This window comes from Mobula birostris, chromosome 18 (assembly GCF_030028105.1).
Source record: "Mobula birostris isolate sMobBir1 chromosome 18, sMobBir1.hap1, whole genome shotgun sequence".
Taxonomy (NCBI): Eukaryota; Metazoa; Chordata; class Chondrichthyes; order Myliobatiformes; family Myliobatidae; genus Mobula; species Mobula birostris.
The window spans coordinates 68,179,370-68,201,604 of NC_092387.1; the positions used below are offsets into that span (position 1 = coordinate 68,179,370).

Here is a 22,235-nt window from a genome sequence, read left to right on the forward strand (position 1 = left end):
CCCTCATTCTCCTGAACTCCAGGGAAAACAGCCCAAGAGCTCCCAGACCTTCCTCATACAGTAACCCTTTCATTCCTGGAATCATTCTCGTGAATCTTCTGTGAGCCCTCTCCAATGTCAGTATATCCTTTCTAAAATAAGGAGCCAAAACTGCACACAATACTCTAAGTGTGGTCTCACAAGTGCCTTATAGAGCCTCAACATCACTTCCTTGCTCTTATATTCTATACCTCTAGAAATGAATACCAATATTGCATTCGCCTTCTTCACAACCAACTCAACCTGGAGGTTAACCTTTAGGGTATCCTGCACAAGGACTCCCAAGTCCCTTTGCAACTCCGCATTTTGAATTCTCTCTCCATCTAAATAATAGTCTGCCCATTTATTTCTTCTACCAAAGTGCATGACGATACACTTTCCAACATTGTATTTCATTTGCCACTTCTTTGCCCATTCCCCTAAACTATCTAAGTCGCTCTTCAGGTTGTCTGTTTCCTCAACACTACCCGCTCCTCCACCTATCTTTGTATCATCAGTAAATTTAGCCACAAATCCATTAATCCCATAGTCCAAATCCATAGAACCATAGAACCATAGAAACTACAGCACAGAAACAGGCCCTTTGGCCCTTCTTGGCTGTGCCAAACCATTTTCTGCCTAGTCCCACTGACCTGCACACAGACCATATCCCTCCATACACCTCCCATCCATGTGTCTGTCCAATTTATTCTTAAATGTTAAAAAAGAACCCGCATTTACCACCTCGTCTGGCAGCTCATTCTATACTCCCACCACTCTCTGTGTGAAGAAGTCCCCCCTAATGTTCCCTTTAAACTTTTCCCCCCTCACCCTTAACCCATGTCCTCTGGTTTTTTTCTCCCCTTGCCTCAGTGGAAAAAGCCTGCTTGCATTCACTCTATCTATACCCATCATAATTTTATATAACTCTATCAAATCTCCCCTCATTCTTCTACGCTCCAGGGAATAAATTCCTAACCTATTCAACCTTTCTCTGTAACTGAGTTTCTCAAGTCCCGGCAACATCCTTGTAAACCTTCTCTGCACTCTTTCAACATTATTTATATCCTTCCTGTAATTTGGTGACCAAAACTGAACACAATACTCCAGATTCGGCCTCACCAATGCCTTATACAACCTCATCATAACATTCCAGCTCTTATACTCAATACTTTGATTAATAATAAAGGCCAATGTACCAAAAGCTCTCTTTACGACCCTATCTAACTGTGACGACACTTTTAGGGAATTTTGTATCTGTATTCCCAGATCCCTCTGTTCCACTGCACTCCTCAGTGCCTTACCATTAACCCTGTATGTTCTACGCTGGTTTGTCCTTCCAACGTGCAATACCTCACACTTGTCAGTATTAAACTTCATCTGTCATTTTTCAGCCCATTTTTCCAGCTGGTCCAAGTCCCTCTGCAGGCTCTGAAAACCTTCCTCACTGTCTACTACACCTCCAATCTTTGTATCATCAGCAAACTTGCTGATCCAATTTACCACATTATCATCTAAATCATTGATATAGATGACAAATAACAATGGACCCAGCACTGATCCCTGTGGCACACCACTAGTCACAGGCCTCCACTCAGAGAAGCAATTCTCTACCATCACTCTCTGGCTTCTTCCATCGAGCCAATGTCTAATCCAATTTACCACCTCTCCATGTATACCTAGCGACTGAATTTTCCTAACTAACCTCCCATGCGGGACCTTGTCAAAGGCCTTACTGAAGTCCATGTAGACAATATCCACTGCCTTCCCTTCATCCACTTTCCTGGTAACCTCCTCGAAAAACTCCAATAGATTGGTCAAACATGACTTACCACGCACAAAGCCATGTTGACTCTCCCTAATAAGCCCCTGTCTATCCAAATGCTTGTAGATTCTGTCTCTTAGTACTCCCTCCAATAACTTACCTACTACTGACGTTAAACTCACCGGCCTATAATTTTCCGGATTACTTTTCGATCCTTTTTCAAACAACGGAACAACATGAGCCACTCTCCAATCCTCCAGCACTTCACCTGTAGACAGCGACATTTTAAATATTTCTGCCAGGGCCCCCGCAATTTCAACACTAGTCTCCTTCAAGGTCCGAGGGAACACTCTGTCAGGTCCCGGGGATTTATCCACTTTAATTTTCCTCAAGACAGCAAGCACCTCCTCCTTTTCAATCTGTACAGTTTCCATCTACTCTCACTACTTGATTCCCTCAATTCCATAGATTTCATGCCAGCTTCCTTAGTAAATACAGACGCAAAAAGCCTATTTAAGATCTCCCCCATTTCCTTTGTTTCCGCACAAAGTCGACCACTCTGATCTTCAAGAGGACCAATTTTATCCCTTACAATCCTTTTGCTCTTAATATACTTGTAAAAGCTCTTTGGATTATCCTTCACTTTGACTGCCAAGGCAACCTCATGTCTTCTTTTAGCCCTCCTGATTTCTTTCTTAAGTATTTTCTTGCACTTCTTATACTCCTCAAGCACCTGATTTACCCCCTGTTTCCTATACATTTCATACAACTCCCTCTTCTTCTTTATCAGAGTTGCAATATCCCTTGAGAACCAAGGTTCCTTATTCCTATTCAATTTGCCTTTAATCCTGACAGGAACATACAAACTCTGCACTCTCAAAATTTCCCATTTGAAGGCTTCCCACCTACCAATCACATCTTTGCCAGAGAACAACCTGTCCCAATCCACGCTTTTTAGATCCTTTCTCATTTCTTCAAATTTGGCCTTCTTCCAGTTCAGGACCTCAACCCTAGGACCAGATCTATCCTTGTCCATGATCAAATTGAAACTAATGGTGTTATGATCACTGGAACCAAAGTGCCCCCCTACACAGACTTCTGTCACTTGCCGTAATTTGTTGACATACATCGTAAAAAGCAGCAGTCCCAACACCACCCCTGAGGAACTCCACTGGTAACTGGCAGCCAGCCAGAATAGAATCCCTTTATTCCCACTGTTTTCTTCCAATCAACCAATGCTCCACTCATGTTAGTAAGTTCCCTGTAATTCCATGGTCTCTTATCTTGCTAAGCAGCCTCCTGTGCGACACCTTGTCAAAGGCCTTCTGAAAATCCAAGTACATCACGTCCGCTGCATCTCCTTTGTCTACCCTGCTTGCAATTTCCTCAAAAAATTGCAGTAGGTTAGTCAGGCAGGATTTTCCTTTCAGGAAACCATGCTGGCTTCACTGTACGTTTCATTGTTTTAATATACAGTAAATCTTTACCTTCTCTTTAAATACCAGTAGAGAGAAGAAGTGGAGGGTTACAATTTGGACCATAACAATCCGGCATACTGTGAAACAACAGCATGATTATTCAATTGTGTGAATACAGTCATTTCAAAGGGTAAAACAATGGTGAATATTACATCGGTTTATTCTCGCCTCCATAGTTACTACAACAACAGGAAAATTTCAAGGCAAAGCTATAAGAATAATTGATATATTTAATTCCATTAAATGACAATCCATCATTTTTGACCTCACTATTGCAAATATAATTAAGTATTTTCCTTTCACCTTGAAGATGCAGGGCTGCCAACATAAAGTTCCCTCAAAGTTGTCATGCAAATTGATAGAGTGTTGAAGAAGGTGTACGGTGTGTTGGCCTTCGTTAGTCAGGGAATTAAGTTCAACAGACACCAGATAATATTTCAGCTCTACAAAACCCTGATTAGACTACCCTTAGAATATTGTGTTCAGTCCTGGTCACCTTATTATAGAAAGGATGTGGAAGCTTTAGAGAGGGTGCAGAGGAGATTTATTAGGATGCTGCCTGGATGAGAGAGCATGCCTTATGAGGAGAGGTTGAGTGAGCTTGGGGTCTTCTCTCTGGACTGAAAGAGATTGACAGTAAACTTGATCGAGCTGTGCAAGATGACAAGAGACATGGATGGAGTGGATAGCCAGAGATATTTTCCTAGGGTGAAATGGTGAAAACCAGGTCACAATTTTAAGGTGATTGGGGGAAAATATAGGGAGTATGTCAGAGGTAAGATTTGTACACAGAGATTGGTGGGTGCTTGGAAAGGCCTGCCAGAGCTGTGGTAGAGGAAAGTATGAGAGGGGTGTTTAAGAAACTCTTAGATAGGCACATGGATAATAAAAAAAAATGGAGGGCTATGGGGAAAGGAAGGGTTAGATTGATTTTAGAGTAGGTTTAGAGATTGGCACAACATCATGGGCTGAAGGACCTGTACTGTGCTGTTGTATTCTATGCTGTATGTTCTTAATTGTGTAAAGGCAGTTGCCTCCAGTGGTTAACTGTGCTAAATATTGCATTGTTTTCTTCTCGCCTCCATTATTACCATGCCAACAAGAGAATTTCAAGGTAAAACTCTATATCTTTTAAAAGGCATCTCCATCAGTTTTGACACACAATCAGAAGCCTGATTAATTCTGTTGCCTTCACCTTGAAGACGGCAGGATGTGGACATGAAGCTTAATCTCACCTCTCACTTCGGTGCCATTTTCCCCATTCGATATTGACAGCCATTTCCTGTTTAGGTATGTGATTTCCTGAACTCTGCATCGGTAGCGCCCTTCGTCGGATCTGTGAAACTTGTCGATGATCAGTACAAAGATCTTGGCGGCACCTTGCTGAAAGAACTGGAGATCACAATGGTGCTCTTTGCAGTTGCGAAAGGCCTGTACATGGCCCGTCCGGTTCACTCTCAGGATTCGCTGATTACTGTTCTCTGCGTTTGAGAAGAGCCACACCAGAGACAGGTAACTGTTTCTCCGCCTCTGCTGGGACACTCGGCAGAACAGACTCCCCCGCTGACCCTCAGTGAACCCCACCACAGGCCCCGGAGTTACGATAACACTCAAGGCCTCACAGAAATCTGTAAGAAGATGATGACATTAGAATCAATATTAAAATATTCTACAAAATCCATACAAGCTGTCAGATGTCATCGATATATATTGATAATATAATATACATAATAGAACATAGAACATTACAGTAGAGTACAGGCCCATCGCCCCACAGAGTCTACAATTGCAATAGTTACTGCGCTAGATTCAGTCCTGGTAGGATTTTGTAGGGTAAATTTGTTACGAGGAAGCAGGTTCATGGGTTTGGTCAGTGAGACAGAAGACACAGATTACAAATAAGCACATTAACCATTTATTGATAGACAAACAGTTCAGCATTCGATCAAACATCTAAGCCACACTAAATTACACAAACTACGTCGGTGTCTCTCTGGCTATCCATCCCATAGGATGATGATGGTTCCTTTCAGTCGGTTAGTGGGGATTAGGATACCCCACTCGTCAGAAAGGAACAGCGTGTGCCTGAGTGGATTTTAGGTGAGTAGGGGGTTGCACAGGTCCAGACCCACCCTCTCGATATCCCCTCCTGGATCCAATGGCATGGTGGGGTCCAAGGTGGCTGGAGGAAATTCTATTGTAGTGAATGGCCAGACCAAGCTTCGATGAAAGGGATGCCCTTTCCACTCTTCACAGCACGTGTTCGCTAGATGGCCATTGACCCTACGAGAGGGTTCATCTGCCCTTTGACAGGTCTTGTTTTTCATCCTGCAGGGTGTCTAGCAACCTTCCTCATCAGGCAAGCCTGGTGGGGGAGCCAGTTTAGTCGCCGACCACCCGCCCATGTGACAGGTAGTACTGGGTTACATAGTACTAGTAGCACTCAGACAAGTGATCTGACGAAACTACGACAGTGAATATTCAGTAACACTTCAAGCCCAACAGGTAAACACAAGGAAATTCAAGCAACACACACAAAATCCTGACGAAGGGTCTTGGCCCGAAACATCGACTGTACCTCTTCCTATAGATGCTTCCTGGCCTGCTGCATTCCACCAGCATTTTGTGTGTGAAGCTCAACAGGTACCTCATTAAGTCTCCCCAAGTTACAGAACTACAAAACTAAACATTCAACAAACCAATGCTTATCTAAGAGAATGTGCGAGTCCTTCAAAATCCACAGCATACTTTCCCAATAGCTCGTCAGCACTGTTTGTGACCTCAGTGTGAAGGTGAATGCTCTGAAGACGACTGAAATTCCCTGAGGCATCTGAAACCAAACATTGGTGCTGTGGCAGTTAAAGCAACCAATGGGAAAGAACCGCTGCATACTTCACATGGGTCAGTCGATGGCCAGCATGATGGAAACAGCTTTTGACCAACAAGTAAACTAAACCTAACATGAGCAAATCTGCAGATGCTGGAAATCCAAACAAAACACACAAAATCTTGGAGGAACTCAGCAGGCCAGGAATCTATGGAAAAGAGCAAACAGTTAATGTTCCGGGCCGAGACCCTTCATCACGACTGGAAGAAAAGGATGAGAAGTCAGAACAAGAAGGTGGGGGGAGGAAGGAAGAAGTATAAAGTGGTGGGTAATAGGTGAAACGGAGGGATGAGGTAAAGAGCTGGGAAGTCGACTGGTGAAAGAGATAAAGGGCTGGAGGAGTGGGAATCTGATAGGAGAGGGTAGAAGACCATGGATGAAAGGGGAGGAGAGAGAAGCACCAGAGGGAGGTGATGGGCAGCTATGTAGATAAGGTGAGAGAGGGAAACAGGAAAGGGTGAAGCAATTACCAGAAGTTCAAAAAATTGATGTTCATGCCATCAGGTTGGAATATCCAGATGGAATACAAGGTGTGGCTCTTCCAACCTGAGTGTGGCCTCATCACAGCAGGAGAGGAGGCCATGGACTTGACATCTAGGAATGGGAATGGGAGTGGAATTGAAATGGGTGGCCACTGGAAGATCCCATTTTTTCTGACGGATGGAGCATACCCCAATCTACGTCAGGTGACCGTTGAGTAAACTAATCCTTCATATTACAAAATTACAATTACAAAGATTTTCATAGACTTCAAATGATTTGACAGTGCACCATAATCTTCAACATATATTTGTCCTCTATGTACATTTCTTCAGTAAACTTCTCAGATTTCCAGTCAAGTAATTAAGTTCACAGAGTGACATAGGTGCATGTCCAAGCCTGTCACAAACACAAGAGGTTCTGCAGATGCTGGAAATCCAGAGTAACACACACAAAATGCCAGAGGAACTCAGCAGGTCAGGCAGCATCTATGGAAAAGACTAACAGTGAACGTTTTGGGGCAAGGCCCTTCATCGGGACTGGTCCAGGAAGCAATTGTGAATAACTGATATAATCTATAAATCTTTAAGCTATCAATTGGAAGCGTGAAAATAATCATGTACTGTAAAGCTTTGTCCAAATCTATAACTGGAAAGTATGGTCCATTTTGTTAATAATGAACTTCAGAATAGTATGGAAAATGAACAGACTTGCTGGCTTTTCATTCATTGTTTGGATCTGATCCAGATGAATAGACTGAAATCCTTGTCACTTTTCTCTGCCTTGGGATTCTTATGTTTGTGGAGTATATCTCTGTTTCTCAGTGATTGAGATTATAGAGAATCCACCAGCAATCATCTGTAGATCAGCATATCCCTCAGGCAAGCCATCAGGAGGCAAGATGGCAATTTTTTGTGAAACAGAATATTTTGGAAATGGGACAAACAGAAAGCATAATGACAGCGATGTTCTGGTTCAGTGTAGCAGGGGCTGCAGAGACCTCTAGAAGGAAATTAAAAACACACAACTCAAGTCTTTAATGACATCCCAAGACATTCAAAATCAGTGAAGTCTTTGAAATGAATATTTGCAGTATAGGTGGCAGTTGTGGACAGCAATAACAGAGTTATCTCCTGGTTATTGGTGGTAATTTAAAAGAAAATGTTTAAATCACTTGGTTTCTGTTCCCACACTGATTTTTGACTACCTGGTCAGAAAGTATGATGTCGTGGCAGCTGCCTTCAGTTTTGAACAAGTAATGACTTCGAGTGAAGAAGAGAAGGAAAGTTCAAAGTCTAAAGTAAATATATTATCAAAGTACATGTAAGTTATTATATGTTACCCCAAGATTCATTTTCTTGTGGACGTTCACAATCGACCATTGAATAATGAGAAACTATACACAAAGACTGACAAACAAACATTAAAAGGTGGGGGCAGGGGAATGAGTACAAACTGACAGGTGATAAGTGAGACCAGGTAAGGGGGAAGGTAGGTAGCTGGGGGAGGGGAGATGAAGTGAGAAGCTAGGAGGTGATAGGCGGAAGAGGTAAAGGGCTGTAGAAGAAGGAATCTGATAGGAGCATGGGAGAAAGGGAAGGAAAAGGGGCACCAGAAGGGAAGTGATGGACTGCTGAGGAGAAGAGAAGGGTAAGAGAGTATCCAGGTTGTGGAATGGAAAAGGAGATAAGGAGTGAGGGAAGAGAAATTACTGGAAGTTAGAGAAATCAATGTTCATGCCATCAAGTTGGAGGCTATCCAAATGGAATTTGAGGTATTGCTCCTCCAACCTGAGTGTGGCCATGTTGTGACCATCAAGGAGGCCATGGACTGACATGTCAGTTTGGGAAAGCCAAACTGAAGTCATCAGCAACCAGGAAATCCCACCTTTTGCAGTGGACAGAGGGAGGTGCTTGATAAAATGGTCTCTTAACCTGTGACAGGCCTCACCAACGCTGAGGAGGCTGCACCAGTAGCATCGGTGTAACTAACTTGCAGGATTACAGGAAAAAAGCACAAGATTAGGACTGGGTAGAAAGCTTTACATAGAGACAGGATTTGCAGCTATTATAAGCAATATTTGTTTTGAGGAAGTGCTGATTGTATGAGATCTCATTGCAGAAGATCTGCTATCATTACGATATTTGTACAAACGAGAAAATTTCAGATGCTGGATCTCCGAGCAACACACACAAAATGCTGGAGGAGCTCAGCAGGCCAGGCAGCATCTATGAAAAAGAATACAGTCAACGTTTTGGGCCAAGACCCTTTGTGATTGAATATTTGCATAAACATGTTTTCTACCTGTAGAAACAAAAGATTCTGCAGTTGCTGGAAATCTTGAACAACACACACAAAATGCTACAGAAACTCAGCAGGTCAGGCAGCATCTATGGAGGGTGATTGAAGTTTCAGGCTGAGATTTTTCATCAGGATTCATCAGAGCCGTTAATTAGCCGTCAACCACAGTGGTACTTTACACCCGAGTTGGCATGTTCTGACTTTGTTCATAAGATACCTTCTGAAAATCCAACCACCCCGCATCCTAAATCTGATATAATCACATATACATGTAACTGCTCAGTTAATTTCCTAGTAATTACCGTACAATTGCTTCTGTACTTTTCCGGAAGCTTCTTTGTTTTCAGCGGTAGGTGTCACACTCTTTGAATCTGGCTATTGTATAGAGTAATTATTATCACTGGGATTTTGTTATCTCTAGTCCGACTATGAGATGACCACGACTGCTTTATGCTTTGTCTTACTCTTAGTGTCATAAAGAAATACAACATAGAAACAGGCCCTTCAGCCCTTCCAGTCCATGCTGAACCATTGAAACTGCCTTCCCCCATTGACCTGCATCTGGGCCATTGCCCTCCATACTCCTACCATCCATATCTCTATCCAAACTTCTCATAATCTTTGAGATTGAGCTTGCATGCACCACTTGCGCTGGCAGCTCATTCCACACTCTCATGGCTCTCTGAGTGAAGAAGTTTCCCTTAAACTTTTCACCTTTCATCCTTAACCCATGACCTCTAGTTGTGGTCTCACCCAACCTCAGTGGAAAAAGCCTACTTGCATTTACCCTGTCTACACCCCTCATCATTTTGTATACCTCTATCAAATCTGCTCTCAATCTTCTACATTCCAAGAAATAAAGTCCTCACCTATTTAACCTTTCCTTACAACTCAGGTCCTCCAGACTTGGCAACATCCTTGTAAATTTTCTCTGCACTCTTTCAACCTTATTTACATCTTTCCTGTAGGTAGGTGACCAAAACTGCACACAATACTCCAAACTAGGCCTCACAGTGGAGATAGTTGTTAACGTTGCGGTACTTTGTCAATGAGATTAGTGTGTAGGAGCATGTATCACAGGAGATTTTTGCTTCATACACAAGTAGTCTCCCAGATGAAACAAATCATTCATTGTTTCCTTGTCATTCAGTGAGATGGTTTCCTGATAAACTGTAGTCTGCAGCTCCATAATGACACTGCCCAACCCAACTTATGTTGGGAGGGCTTGGATTTCCAACAGGTCATCATGGGTCTCTGTGCCCAGTTCTGCTTCTGGGGTGGAAGCTGCAAATTCTAATCACTATATTTGCCTCCTGTATCTCTCGCTTCCTGGCACCACAATAATAAAATATTTGCCTGTATGCCTACATTTAAATTCAGTTGTAGGACACGCACCTCAGAAGGGATCCGACAAGTGGGCGTGGATAGGCTCGCTACAGTGACTCTGGGGCAAAGGGGTGACATGGATGTACTTTGATAATGAAATTAAATTTGACTTTGAGTATCTCAGAAACTACTGATTTCCTGGGGTTTTCACGCACAACAGTGTCTAGAGTTTACAGAGAATGGTGTAAAAAACAAAAAAAAAATCCAGTGAGTTCTGTGAACAAAAATATCTTTTTAATGAGAAAGGTCAGAGGAAAATGACCAAACTGGTTCAAACTGTCAGGAAAGTAGCAGTAACTCAATGACCATTTTTGGTGTTACTACAGTGCTGTGCACTTCAACATGTCAAATCTTGAAATAATAGGCTACAGCAGCAGAAGACATCTCTTTATGTAATGAAACAGCCACTGAATGTAAATGCCAATTCATCTTCCTCAGGATATTTTGTGTTTTCCTTGGGCAACAAAAGGTAGCTCACTTCCTTTATTCAGTTTTAAGACATTTTGACAACATTGAAGTGAATTGATCAGCAGCCAATCCTGACCTTTGGGAGGTGGAATACCCCACAACCCTCTCATCCCTTTGGGAGGTGGAATACCCCACAGCCCTCTCATCCCCAGGACAGAATACGAATTCTCACTGGGGGGAGGTGGAGTCAATTTCTTGGATTTATTACAGAGAGTGGAGAGACCTTGTACTTTCTGCTTGGCTGCCCTTCCAGGGAGGCTAATCCCGCTGAATAAATCACTGAAGCATGAATGGGGTCTAACGAGAATCTTCTTTGAACTAAGAACTGGTCTGGGCTAGTGAACTGAACTCAGAGCTATCCAATTGATTTGAATTCTAATCTGAATCCATTGAACATCCAGCCTGTGAGTGCCTACACTGTTCAGCAAGACTCCAATCTACACATCATGGTTCCTACCCCAAATTACCTATTGAAAATAGAACATAGAACGTTAGCACACAATGTTGTGCCATGCTTTAACTTACTCTAAGATCAATGTAACCCTTCCTTCCTACATAGCCTTCCATTTTTCTATCATCCATGTGCTTGACTAAGATTTTCTTAAATGCCTCTGATGTATCTGCCTCTAGCACTACTCCTGGAAAGGCTCCACTCTCTGTGTAAAAAGTACTTATCTCTAATATCCCCCCAACACACATCAAAGTTGCTGGTGAACGCAGCAGGCCAGGCAGCATCTGTAGGAAGAGGTGCAGTTGATGTTTCAGGCCGAGACCCTTCGTCAGCACTAACTGAAGGAAGAATTATTTACCCCTTATTTACCCCTCAATCGTGACCCCACTAAGGAGCACCAGGCCATTGTCTCCCACACCATCACCGACTTTATCCGCTCAGGGGATCTCCCATCCACTGCTACCAACCTTATAGTTCCCACACCCCGCACTTCCCGTTTCTACCTCCTACCCAAGATCCACAAACCTGCCTGTCCTGGCCAACCTATTGTCTCAGCTTGCTCCTGCCCCACCGAACTCATTTCTGCATACCTCGACACTGTTTTATCACCCCTTGTTCAATCCCTTCCGACCTATGTTTGTGACACTTCTCACGCTCTTAAACTTTTCGATGATTTTAAGTTCCCTGGCCCTCACCGCTTTATTTTCACCATGGATGTCCAGTCCTTATATACTTCCATCCCCCATCAGGAAGGTCTCAAAGCTCTACGCTTCTTTTTGGATTCCAGACCTAATCAGTTCCCCTCTACCACCACTCTGCTCCGTCTAGCGGAATTAGTCCTTACTCTTAATAATTTCTCCTTTGGCTCCTCCCACTTCCTCCAAACTAAAGGTGTAGCTATGGACACCCGTATGGGTCCTAGCTATGCCTGCCTTTTTGTTGGGTTTGTGGAACAATCTATGTTCCGTGTCTATTCTGGTATCTATCCCCCACTTTTCCTTCGCTACATCGACGACTGCATTGGCGCTGCTTCCTGCACGCATGCAGAACTCGTTGACTTTATTAACTTTGCCTCCAACTTTCACCCTGCCCTCAAGTTTACCTAGTCCATTTCCGACACCTTCCTCCCCTTTCTAGATCTTTCTGTCTCTGTCTCTGGAGACAGCTTATCCACTGATGCCTACTATAAGCCTACTGACTCTCACAGCTATCTGGACTATTCCTCTTCTCACCCTGTCTCTTGCAAAAACGCCATCCCCTTCTCGCAATAACTCTTCCTTCAGTTAGTCCTAACGAAGGCTCTCGGCCTGAAACGTCGACTGCACCTCTTCCTACAGATGCTGCCTGGCCTGCTGCGTTCACCAGCAACTTTGATGTGTGTTGCTTGAATTTCCAGCATCTGCAGAATTCCTGTTGTTTGCGTCTAATATTCGCCCTGTGCTTTCCTCCAATCACCTTAAAATTACACCTGTTCCACTTCCCATTCCCATTCCGATATGTCTACCGATGGCCTCCGTCACTCTCGTTGTGAGGCCACACTCAGGTTGGAGGAGGAACACCTTATATTCCATCTGGGTAGCCTCCAACCTGATGGCATGAACATTGACTTCTCTAACTTCCACTAATGCCCCACCTCCCCCTTGTACCCCATCCGTTATTTATTTATATATATATATATATATATATATATATATATACACACTTTCTTTTTCTCTCTCTCCTTTTTCGCCCTCTGTCCCTCTCACTATACCCCTTGCCCATCCTCTGGCCTTCCCCCCTCCCCTTTTCCTTCTCCCTGGGCCTCCTGTCCCATGATTCTCTCATATCCCTTTTGTTAATCAACTGTCCAGCTCTTGGCTCCATCCCTCTCCCTCCCATCTTCTCCTATCATTTTGGATCTCCCCCTCCCCTTCCCACTTTCAAATCTCTTACTAGCTCTTCTATCAGTTAGTCCTGACGAAGGGTCTCGGCCCAAAACGTCGACTGTACCTCTTCCTAGAGATGCTGCCTGGCCTGCTGATAAGGGGCACAAAGCTGCTCACAATAGTCCAAGTGCGGTCTGACCAATGCCTTACATAGCCCAGCATTGCATGCTTTTTTTTAATATTCTAGTCCTCTTGAAATGAATGCTAACATCAATCTGTAAGTTAATCTTCAGGGAATCCTGCACAAGGGCTCCCAAGTCTCTTTGCACTTCTGATTTTTAAATTTTTCTCCCCATTTAGAAAATAGCCTATAACTTTATTTCTTCTACCAAAATGTATGAGCATACACTTCCTCCAACCTGAGTGTGGCTTCATTTTTACAGTATTCAGGGCCCCAGACAGTCCTTCCAGGTGAGGCAACACTTCACCTGTGAGTTGGCTGGGGTGATATACTGCGTCCGGTGCTCCCGATGCCGCCTTCTATATATTGGCGAGACCCAACGCAGACTGGGAGACCGCTTTGCTGAACACCTATGCTCTGTCCGCCAGAGAAAGCAGGATCTCCCAGTGGCCACACATTTTAATTCCACGTCCCATTCCCATTCTGATATGTCTATCCACGGCCTCCTCTACTGTAAAGATGAAGCCACACTCAGGTTGAAGGAACAACACTTTATATTCCGTCTGGGTAGCCTCCAACCTGATGGCATGAACATCGATTTCTCGATCTTCTGGTAATGCCCCACGCCCTTCATCATTCCCCATCCCCTTTTGCCTGTCTCATCTTATCTGCTTGCTCGCCCATCACCTGCCTCTGCAAGTCCTCTCTCCTTTTCTTTCTTCCATGGCCTTCTGTCCTCTTCTGTCAGACTCCCCCTTCTATAGCCCTGTATCTCTTTTACCAATCAACTTCCCAGCTCTTTACTTCATCCCTCCCCCTTCAGGTTTCACCTATCACCTTGTGTGCCTCTCTCCCCTCTCCCCACCTTTAAAATCTATCCTCAGCTTTCTTTCTCCAATCCTGCTGAAGGGTCTCAGCCTGAAATGTCGACTGTACTCTTTTAGATAGATAGATAGACATACTTTATTGATCCCGAGGGAAACTGGGTTTCGTTACAGCCGCACCAACCAAGAATAGAGCGTAAATATAACAATACAAAAACCACGAACAATCAAACAACAATATGCAAACTATAACAAGAGGAATTCTGCAGGTGCTGGAAATTCAAGCAACACACATCAAAGTTGCTGGTGAACGCGGCAGGCCAGGCAGCATCTCTAGGAAGAGGTACAGTCGATGTTTCAGGCTGAGACCCTTCGTCAGGACTAACAAAGGGTCTCGGCCTGAAACGTCGACTGTACCTCTTCTTAGAGATGCTGCCTGGCCTGCTGCGTTCACCAGCAACTTTGATGTGTGTTGATATTATGCCTGCTGGAAATAAGTCCAGGACCAGCCTATTGGCTCAGGGTGTCTGACCCTCCACGGGAGGAGCTGCAAAGTTCGATGGCCACAAGCAGGAACAACCTCCCATGACACCCATTGTTATATCTCGGTGGAATATGGCCAGAATCCAACAGCAAAACGTTCAATATCCACAGATGCTGCCTGGCCTGTAGTGTTCCTCCAGCACTTTGTGTGTGTCCCACTTGTATTAGCCATTTCCACCCTGGGAAAATGTCCCTGACTGTTCACTCAAACTATGCCTCTTATCATATTGTACAAATCTGTCAGCCTTGGTTTTAGGATTTTCAGTTGTGCCACAATAGATTTCTGACAGTAACAGTTAAGATATCCTCAACATTTGGTGCCATGTAGGTATCTTCTGATTCATTACTTGGTGTATTGTGTTCAGTTTTGGTCGCCTCATTACAGGAAGGATGTGCATGCCTCAGAAAGGGTGCAGAGGAGATTTACCAGGACACTGCCTGGAGTAGAGAACCTGTATCATGAGGAAAGGCTGAGTATGTCCAGGCTTTTCTCTTTGGAATAAAGGAGAATGAGAGGTAACTTGATAGAGGTGTACAAGATGATAGGAGGCATAGATAGAGTGTACAGCTAGGGTGAAAATGATTAATATGAGAGGGCAACACACACAAAATTCTGGAGGAACTCAGCAGGCCAGGCAGCATCTATGGAAAAGAATACAGTCTTGATGAAGGGTCTTGGCCCGAAACGTCGACTCTACTCTTTTCCATAGATGCTGCCTGACCTGCTGAGTTCCTCCAGCATTTTTCATGTGTTGCTTGGATTTCCAGCATCTGCAGCTTTTCTCTTGAATATGAGTGGGCATTACTTTTAGGTGATTGGAGGAAAGTACAACGATGGGAGATACCGGAGGGAAATTTTTTCATAGAGAGTTTTGTGGATGCGTGGAATGCACTGTCAGGGGTGGTGGTAGAGGCAGATACATTTAGGACAATTAAGAGACTTTTTCACAGGCACATGGATGATAGAAAAATGGAGGACTAGGGGGGAAGACTTAAGTTGATTTTGGCGTAGTTTAAAATATCCGCACAATACTGTGGGCTGAAGATCCCGTTCTGTGCCGTCTGTTCCTGATACAAAGAGAATCTGACATTATACTGTATACTCATTAGAATATACTTTCATAAAGTGCCTGGCAGCAGCCTGATCTCTGAATGTTATCCATCCTAAGGTGATTCAGGGTAGAGTTTCGCCTGGACACTGGTGTAAAACATGTTCAACACATTTTGCACAAGATCACGTAAATGACACAAGATGTTGCAGAATTTTAATAATAATTTCAATTCACTGCTAACCAAGTTTCTGTCATCTTTAACTCTATTTTGAAAGAATTACTACAGACCCAGAAACCGGGCCTTTCCCCAGAGTGAATTAGTTACAGAAGGTGACCTTTCTTTGGCTGCATTCATTTGCAGCTCTTTGAAGAGTCTCCAAGTGATCAGTTGGATATTTTCAAAGCAAAGACATGAATAGGATTGTTTAAAAGCTGCTGAATGTATTTTTTAAAGTTACTAGCAAACTGACCATTAAACTCAGTGGACTTCCAATTAGTTATGTTTAAGTTGCTTCATTAGTTCACAGTGAAGATACTGAGATTAAATTGTTTATGTTAATAAACCCTAACTAAGCTTTATAAATTCCCACTTTAAAAATAAAAATACAAAAATATATTTAAAATCAGGAAAGTATTTTTTTGAAACATAGTTTGATTTCAATACTTTCTTTATACTCAGCCACATACAATATAGAACACAGAACACTACAGCACAGTACAGTCCTTTTGGCCCACAAGACTGAGCCAACTTTTAACCTACCTTAATGTCAAATTAAACCTTTCTTCTTTGTCCCACAGAGCTCTTAATTTTTCTCTCACCCATATGCCTATGTCTCCCATTAAATATCTCTCATTATTTGCCTGTACCACCACCCCTGGCAGCGCGTTCTATGCACCCACAATTCTCTGTGTAAAGACCTTATCTCTGACATCACCCACCCCCATGCTTTCTCACAATCACCTTAAAATTATGCTTCCTTGCATTAGCTATGTCCACCCTGGAAAAGATCTCTGGCTATCCACTCGATCTATGCCTCTCATCATCATATACACCTCTATCAAGACACCTCTCATCCTCCTTCACTCCAAAGAGAACAGCCCCAGCTCACTTTACCTATCCTCATAAAACATGCTCTCTAATCTAGACAGCATCTTGTTAAATCTCCTCTGCTCCTTCTCTAAAGCTTCCATGCCCTTCCTCTAATGAGGCAACCAGGAGTGAACACAATATTCCAAATGAGGTTTAACCAGAACTGCAAATGAACGTGAGTAAAATTCACTTTACAAAACTGACACCAGACTGCAGAGTGCATGTGAACTGGAAGCCCTTTCTGGTTTTATCATGAAATAAGCCCTATTCTTTGGACACATTCCAGATTAATTCTACACCCACTCAGCTAACCCTTTGTGTGTATCCTTTCTACAGTGCTGTGTTCCTTTATCATCCCAGATTTGCAGCACAGGCTACCTTTAAAAACATCTACCATCCCCTCTCCAGCTGGCAAACTTCACTTAGTCTAGAATTTCTTCAACAACAGAGGCCAAAGTAAACCTGGCCACCAAAGGCATTTGTGTAGCGTGTTAGCAATGAGTTTTCTTAATTCCCCTTCGACGTTCTAAAATCTACGTCACTTTCCTTTAAAGAAAGAAATGAAGACAGTATGAAAACTGCTGTGGAGAGTGCAGTCTGGGAATCCTGTACAGAAAACATGTGGAAGACATGGTCAGGATTTGCCCCTGTCTCTGGCAATAACTGGAAGAGGAAATCAGGCTTGGGCAAACTATTTTCTCAGCCAGGCCAGTTTTTAACGACATTTGCAGCTGACATGAGTGCAAGTTCCTCCAGCGCTCTCATACACCACGTTAAAACATTGATCACCTTTCAGAGTATTCCATTAGCTTTGAGTTGCTCTGGTTAAACATGAGTGGTAATCTATACACTCAGTATGCACCTAATAAAGAGGCTACTGAGTGTATATTTGTGGTCATCTGCTGCTTCAGCTCATCCACGTCAATATTTCATGTGTCGTGCCTTCAGAGATGCTCTTCTGCACACCATTGTTGTAATGTGTGGTAGTTTGAGTTACTGTCACCTTTCTGTCAGCTTGGACCAGTCTGGCCATTCTCCCCTCACCTCTCTCATTAACAAGGCATTTTTGCCCACAGAACTGCCGCTCACTGGATTTTTTTTTTAATTTTTGCTCCATTCTCTGTAAACTCGACTGTTGTGTGAGAAAATCCCAGGAGATGAGCAGCTCCCGAGATACTCAAACCACCTCGTTTGGCATCAACATCATTTCACAGTCAAAATCACTTAGATCATTTAAGATATTTGCATTAATGAGCAGATGTATAGGTGTACCTAATAAAGTACACCTCTCATTGAATGCCAACAAGCAGCCTAGCTTTCCCTACAAACTTCAGTGCAGGAGCGGGATTCTCCCTTTAATAGTTATTAATTAGGAATGTGCCAGTGAGATTCTGTTGGATTCTGATGTTTAAATCCAGGGGTCTTTCAGAAGTCAGGAAAGAGGCATGAAACCAGTTGCTTCATGACTGTTTTATTAACGGTTGATAGAACAAAGAAAAGTTGAAGCGACGATGACAGCAATCTATTAAGCAAAGAGAGAGACAAAAGAACAAAGCGCAGAACAGCTATTTTTATGTCCATGGACAAGGAAATTCCATTCAAATTTATAGATAAAAGTGCATCAATGAGATATTTCCCATTAAAATAATACAGAACATAGAAGTTTCCAGAGTGTTCCGGAATTATACTTTGTACAAGCACAGAGGCATATCGAACTTGCATAAAATACACACAATTAATTGTTAAATTGCAATGAAAGTAACAATTAAACAGTCTAACCTCAGAATTAACAGTCAGATCCAACAATTCTAGCCTACCCTGCATTTCCAAGTGTCTATGGTGGAGAGGGATAATGGTGCCTGATAAAGCACTCACTTACGGAAAGTTAAACATTACAGTCCGGCACAACCATGCTATGAATGTGTAACAATGATGGGAGAGCATTTCACAGATTAGGCAAATGCATTCACAGAAAAAAACAAATAGGCAGGGAAATACAATCCTCATCTGAATGCTAGGTTAGACCTCAAGGATGTGAGGGGATGAATGAATTCCTGCTATTGCATCTTTCGATGACAACAATCAAATCAATCAACCAAATCAAAAGTGATGATGAATTGGTACGTTGGGGGAGACAGAAAATCTGGCTGAAAGGTGTTACAACACCATCCTCTTACTCAACAGCAGCAAAATTAAAGAGCTGGTTTTCGACAGGAGGAGGGAACTGGAGATCTATGAGCCAGTCCTAACTAGGAATTAGAAGTGGAGGGGGTCGGTAACTTTAAATTCCTTGGCATTATCATATCAGTGAATCTGTCCTGGGACAACCATTTATGTGTCTTTATAAAGAAGGCTAACACCACCTCTACCTCCTAGAAGTAGAAATCCTCTACCTTCTTAGTAGATTTGGCATGTCATCTAAAACTTTGATAAACCTCTATAGATGCATGGTGGAGATTTTCTTGACTGGTTACATCATAGCTTGGTATGAAAACAACAATTCCCAGGAACTGAAAATGCTATGTTCTCCTAATCTGTCTAAGTCCTTCTGTAGCCTCTCTACTTCCTCAAAACTACCTGCCCATTCATCTATCTTCATATCATCTGCAAATTTTGCCACAAAGCCATCAATTCTGTATCTGAAGTCATTGGCATAATACATAAAAAGAAGCGGATGCTACCCAGTTCCTTGTCAAACACTACTAGTCAATGGCAGCCAACCATAAAAGGCTCCCTTTTTTCCCACTCTTTGCCTCCGGCCCATCAGCCAATGCTCTATCCATGGTAGTTTCTTTCCTGTAATACCATGGCTCTTAACTTGTCCAGCAGCCTCATGGGTGGCATCTTGTCAAAGGCCTTCTGAAAATCCAAGTATGCAATATCCACTGATTCCCCTTTATCTATCCTGCTTGTGATTTCTTCAAAGAATTCCAACAGATTTGTCAGGCAAGATTTTCCCTTAAGGAGACTGTGCTGATTTTGGCCTGTTTTATCATGTGCCTCAAAGTACCCTGAAACCACATCCTTGACAATTGACTCCAACATCTTCCCAATGACAGAGGTTAGACCAACTGGCCTATAATTCCCTTTCTTCTGCCTCTCTCACTTGAAGAGTGGAATGATATTTGCAATTTTCCAGTCCTCCGGAACCACGTAAGAATCCAGTGATTCTTGAAAGATCATTAGTATTGCCTCTACAATCTCTTCAGCCTCCTCTTTCTGAACCCTGAAGTGTTGACCATCTGGTTTAGGTGACTTATCTACTTTTAGTCCTTTTAGTTTCCCGGGCACTTTCTCCCTAGCAATGACAACTTCACTCACTTCTGCTCCCTGACAAGAACTTCTGGCATACTGCAATGTCTTAAACAGTGAAGACTAATGCAAAATACTTATTCAGTTTGTCCGTCATTTCCTTGCCCCTCATTACTACCTCTCCAGCATCAGTTTCTATTCTACTCTTACCTCTATTTTACACTTTATGTATCTAAAGAAACTTTTGGTTTACTCTTTAATATTATTGGCTAGCTTACCTTCGTATTCCATCTTTTTCTTCTAAATGACTTTTTAATTGCCTTCTGTTGGTTTTTAAAAGCTTCCCAATCCTCTAATTTTTGTTCTATTATATGTCCTCTCTTTGGCTTTTATGTTGGCTTTAACTTCTTTTGTCAGCCATGATTGTGTCATTCTGCATTTAGAATACTTTTTCTTTGGGATTTATCTATCCTGTACTTTCTGAATTGCTCCCAGAAACTCCAGCCACTGCTGCTCTGCCATCATCCCTGCTAGTCATCCCTTCCAATCAACTTTGGCCAGTTCCTCTCTTATGCCTCTGAATTCCCATCACCAACCTGATTTTGCTAATCTACCTGCCTATTGAAATCCCCGTGACTATCATAACATTGTCCTTTTGACATGCCTTCTCTATCTCCTGTTTTAATTTGTAGACCTTATCTTTGCTACTGTTTGGAGGTCTATGTATAACTCCCATCAGGGTCTTTTTTACCCTTGCAGTTTCTTAGCTCTACCCACAACAATTCCACATCTTCCAATCCTATGTCACCTCTTTCTAATGATTTGATTTAATTTTTACCAACAGAGCTACCCCACTATCTCTGCTTACCTGCCTGTCCTTTCCATACAATGTGTATCCTTGGACTTTAAGCTCCCAGCTATAATCTTCTTTCAGCCATGACTCAGTGATCCTCACAATGTCATAAATGCCTAGCTGTAACTGTGCTACAAGTTTATCAGCCTTATTCCATATACTGTGTGCATATAAATGAAACGTTTTTCAGTCCTGTATTCATCACTCTCTTCAATTTGGTGTCCCTTTTACATCACAACTCATCCCATTGACTGCAATGTAAACCAAAAACTGTTTTCTTTTAAAAACTTGAGATTCCGCAGAGCGACACATACAAAGTGCTGAAGGAAATCAGTATTTGTGGAGAGGAATAAATAGTTGATATGTCAGCCCAAGATCCTTCATCGGGTCAAGGGAAAGAGGAGAGGCTCCAGAAGGAAATGATTGGCAGGTGAGGAGAAGTGAGGGGAAGCCAGAATAAGAAACGGAAAAGGTGAGAAGGGAGGGATGAGGTAAACACTGTCCCTTCCCCGTTGTTCATGTTACTAATGGCCAAGTGAAAGTTGATGATGCACAGTTTAGCTGAACAATGTTGAGGCAAACATAGAGACAGGTTGCAGTTGACTTAGATCACCCCCATTTATTAAACAATAAAGGATTTTCAGGGGAAAAAAACGCTGGGAAGTTTAATGAGCAGTTCGTTCAAAGTGCTGGAGGGAACCACAGCATGCCAGCGCTGCTTATATCTTGTGTAGTAAATTGAAAAGATAACATCCTGTTTTCAGAATGAAAGTCTTGGAACTTTGTCAACGGGTACAGAGCTTTAAAGATATCTTACCTGTAATCAGAAGTTTTGTCAACAGCAGCACCACTCCCAGAGTTTGCATGCTTCATGGAAGCCAGCTGTTTAAATCAAGTCTACAAGCATCTGACATGTTATGTAATAAATCGGCGAGCCGTCTGCTCCTTGCTTCTCATTCTCCATGCACACGCAGTCTTCTTTCCACGAGTGTAGGAAATGGCATTTCCTCTGTAGTCCGACAGGCAAGTCACTTCTTTCAGTCGATGTTTAAAGGGAACGAGCCAGTTTGAATTTCATTGTCAGCACATCTGGCGCAGCTGAAGACGCCCAGCTGCAGGAAGACAGAAACAGTGCAGCTCCACAGTTAGGCTGGAAGAAAAGTTGCCTGAGGTTAAAAGACTTTCTAGCGGGTGGGTGGGGTGACACAGCGGAGGAAACCCTGCCAACAGCACAGCCCCTGCTTAGCAGCTGCCTATCGGTGCCACACTGGAGTTTCAAAGGGGCAGGACGAGGACGGGCAGGGAAGGAAGGATGGGAAGAGGTGGGAAAGGGGAGGAGAA

The 22,235-nt window shown here is 43.0% G+C and overlaps 1 protein-coding gene across 3 annotated transcripts in view; it reads right to left on the reverse strand.

The window, feature by feature from the left end:
* vstm4a (V-set and transmembrane domain containing 4a) overlaps positions 1–22,235 on the reverse strand; it is a 65,208-nt gene that overhangs the window by 42,699 nt on the left and 274 nt on the right. The window contains exons 1-2 of one of the 3 annotated variants that reach the window (XR_011889663.1): positions 21,712–22,194; positions 4,497–4,889 (exon numbers count right to left, since the gene is read on the reverse strand). Coding sequence is in view for 2 of the 3 variants with exons in the window: in XM_072282888.1 (XP_072138989.1) it covers positions 4,497–4,889; positions 21,712–21,760 (442 nt within the window). In the remaining variant the exon portion in view is untranslated. Of the gene's footprint in view, positions 1–4,496; positions 4,890–21,711; positions 22,196–22,235 lie in introns of those variants that run through there. The other 2 variants (XM_072282888.1, XM_072282889.1) reach the window with 2 other exon arrangements.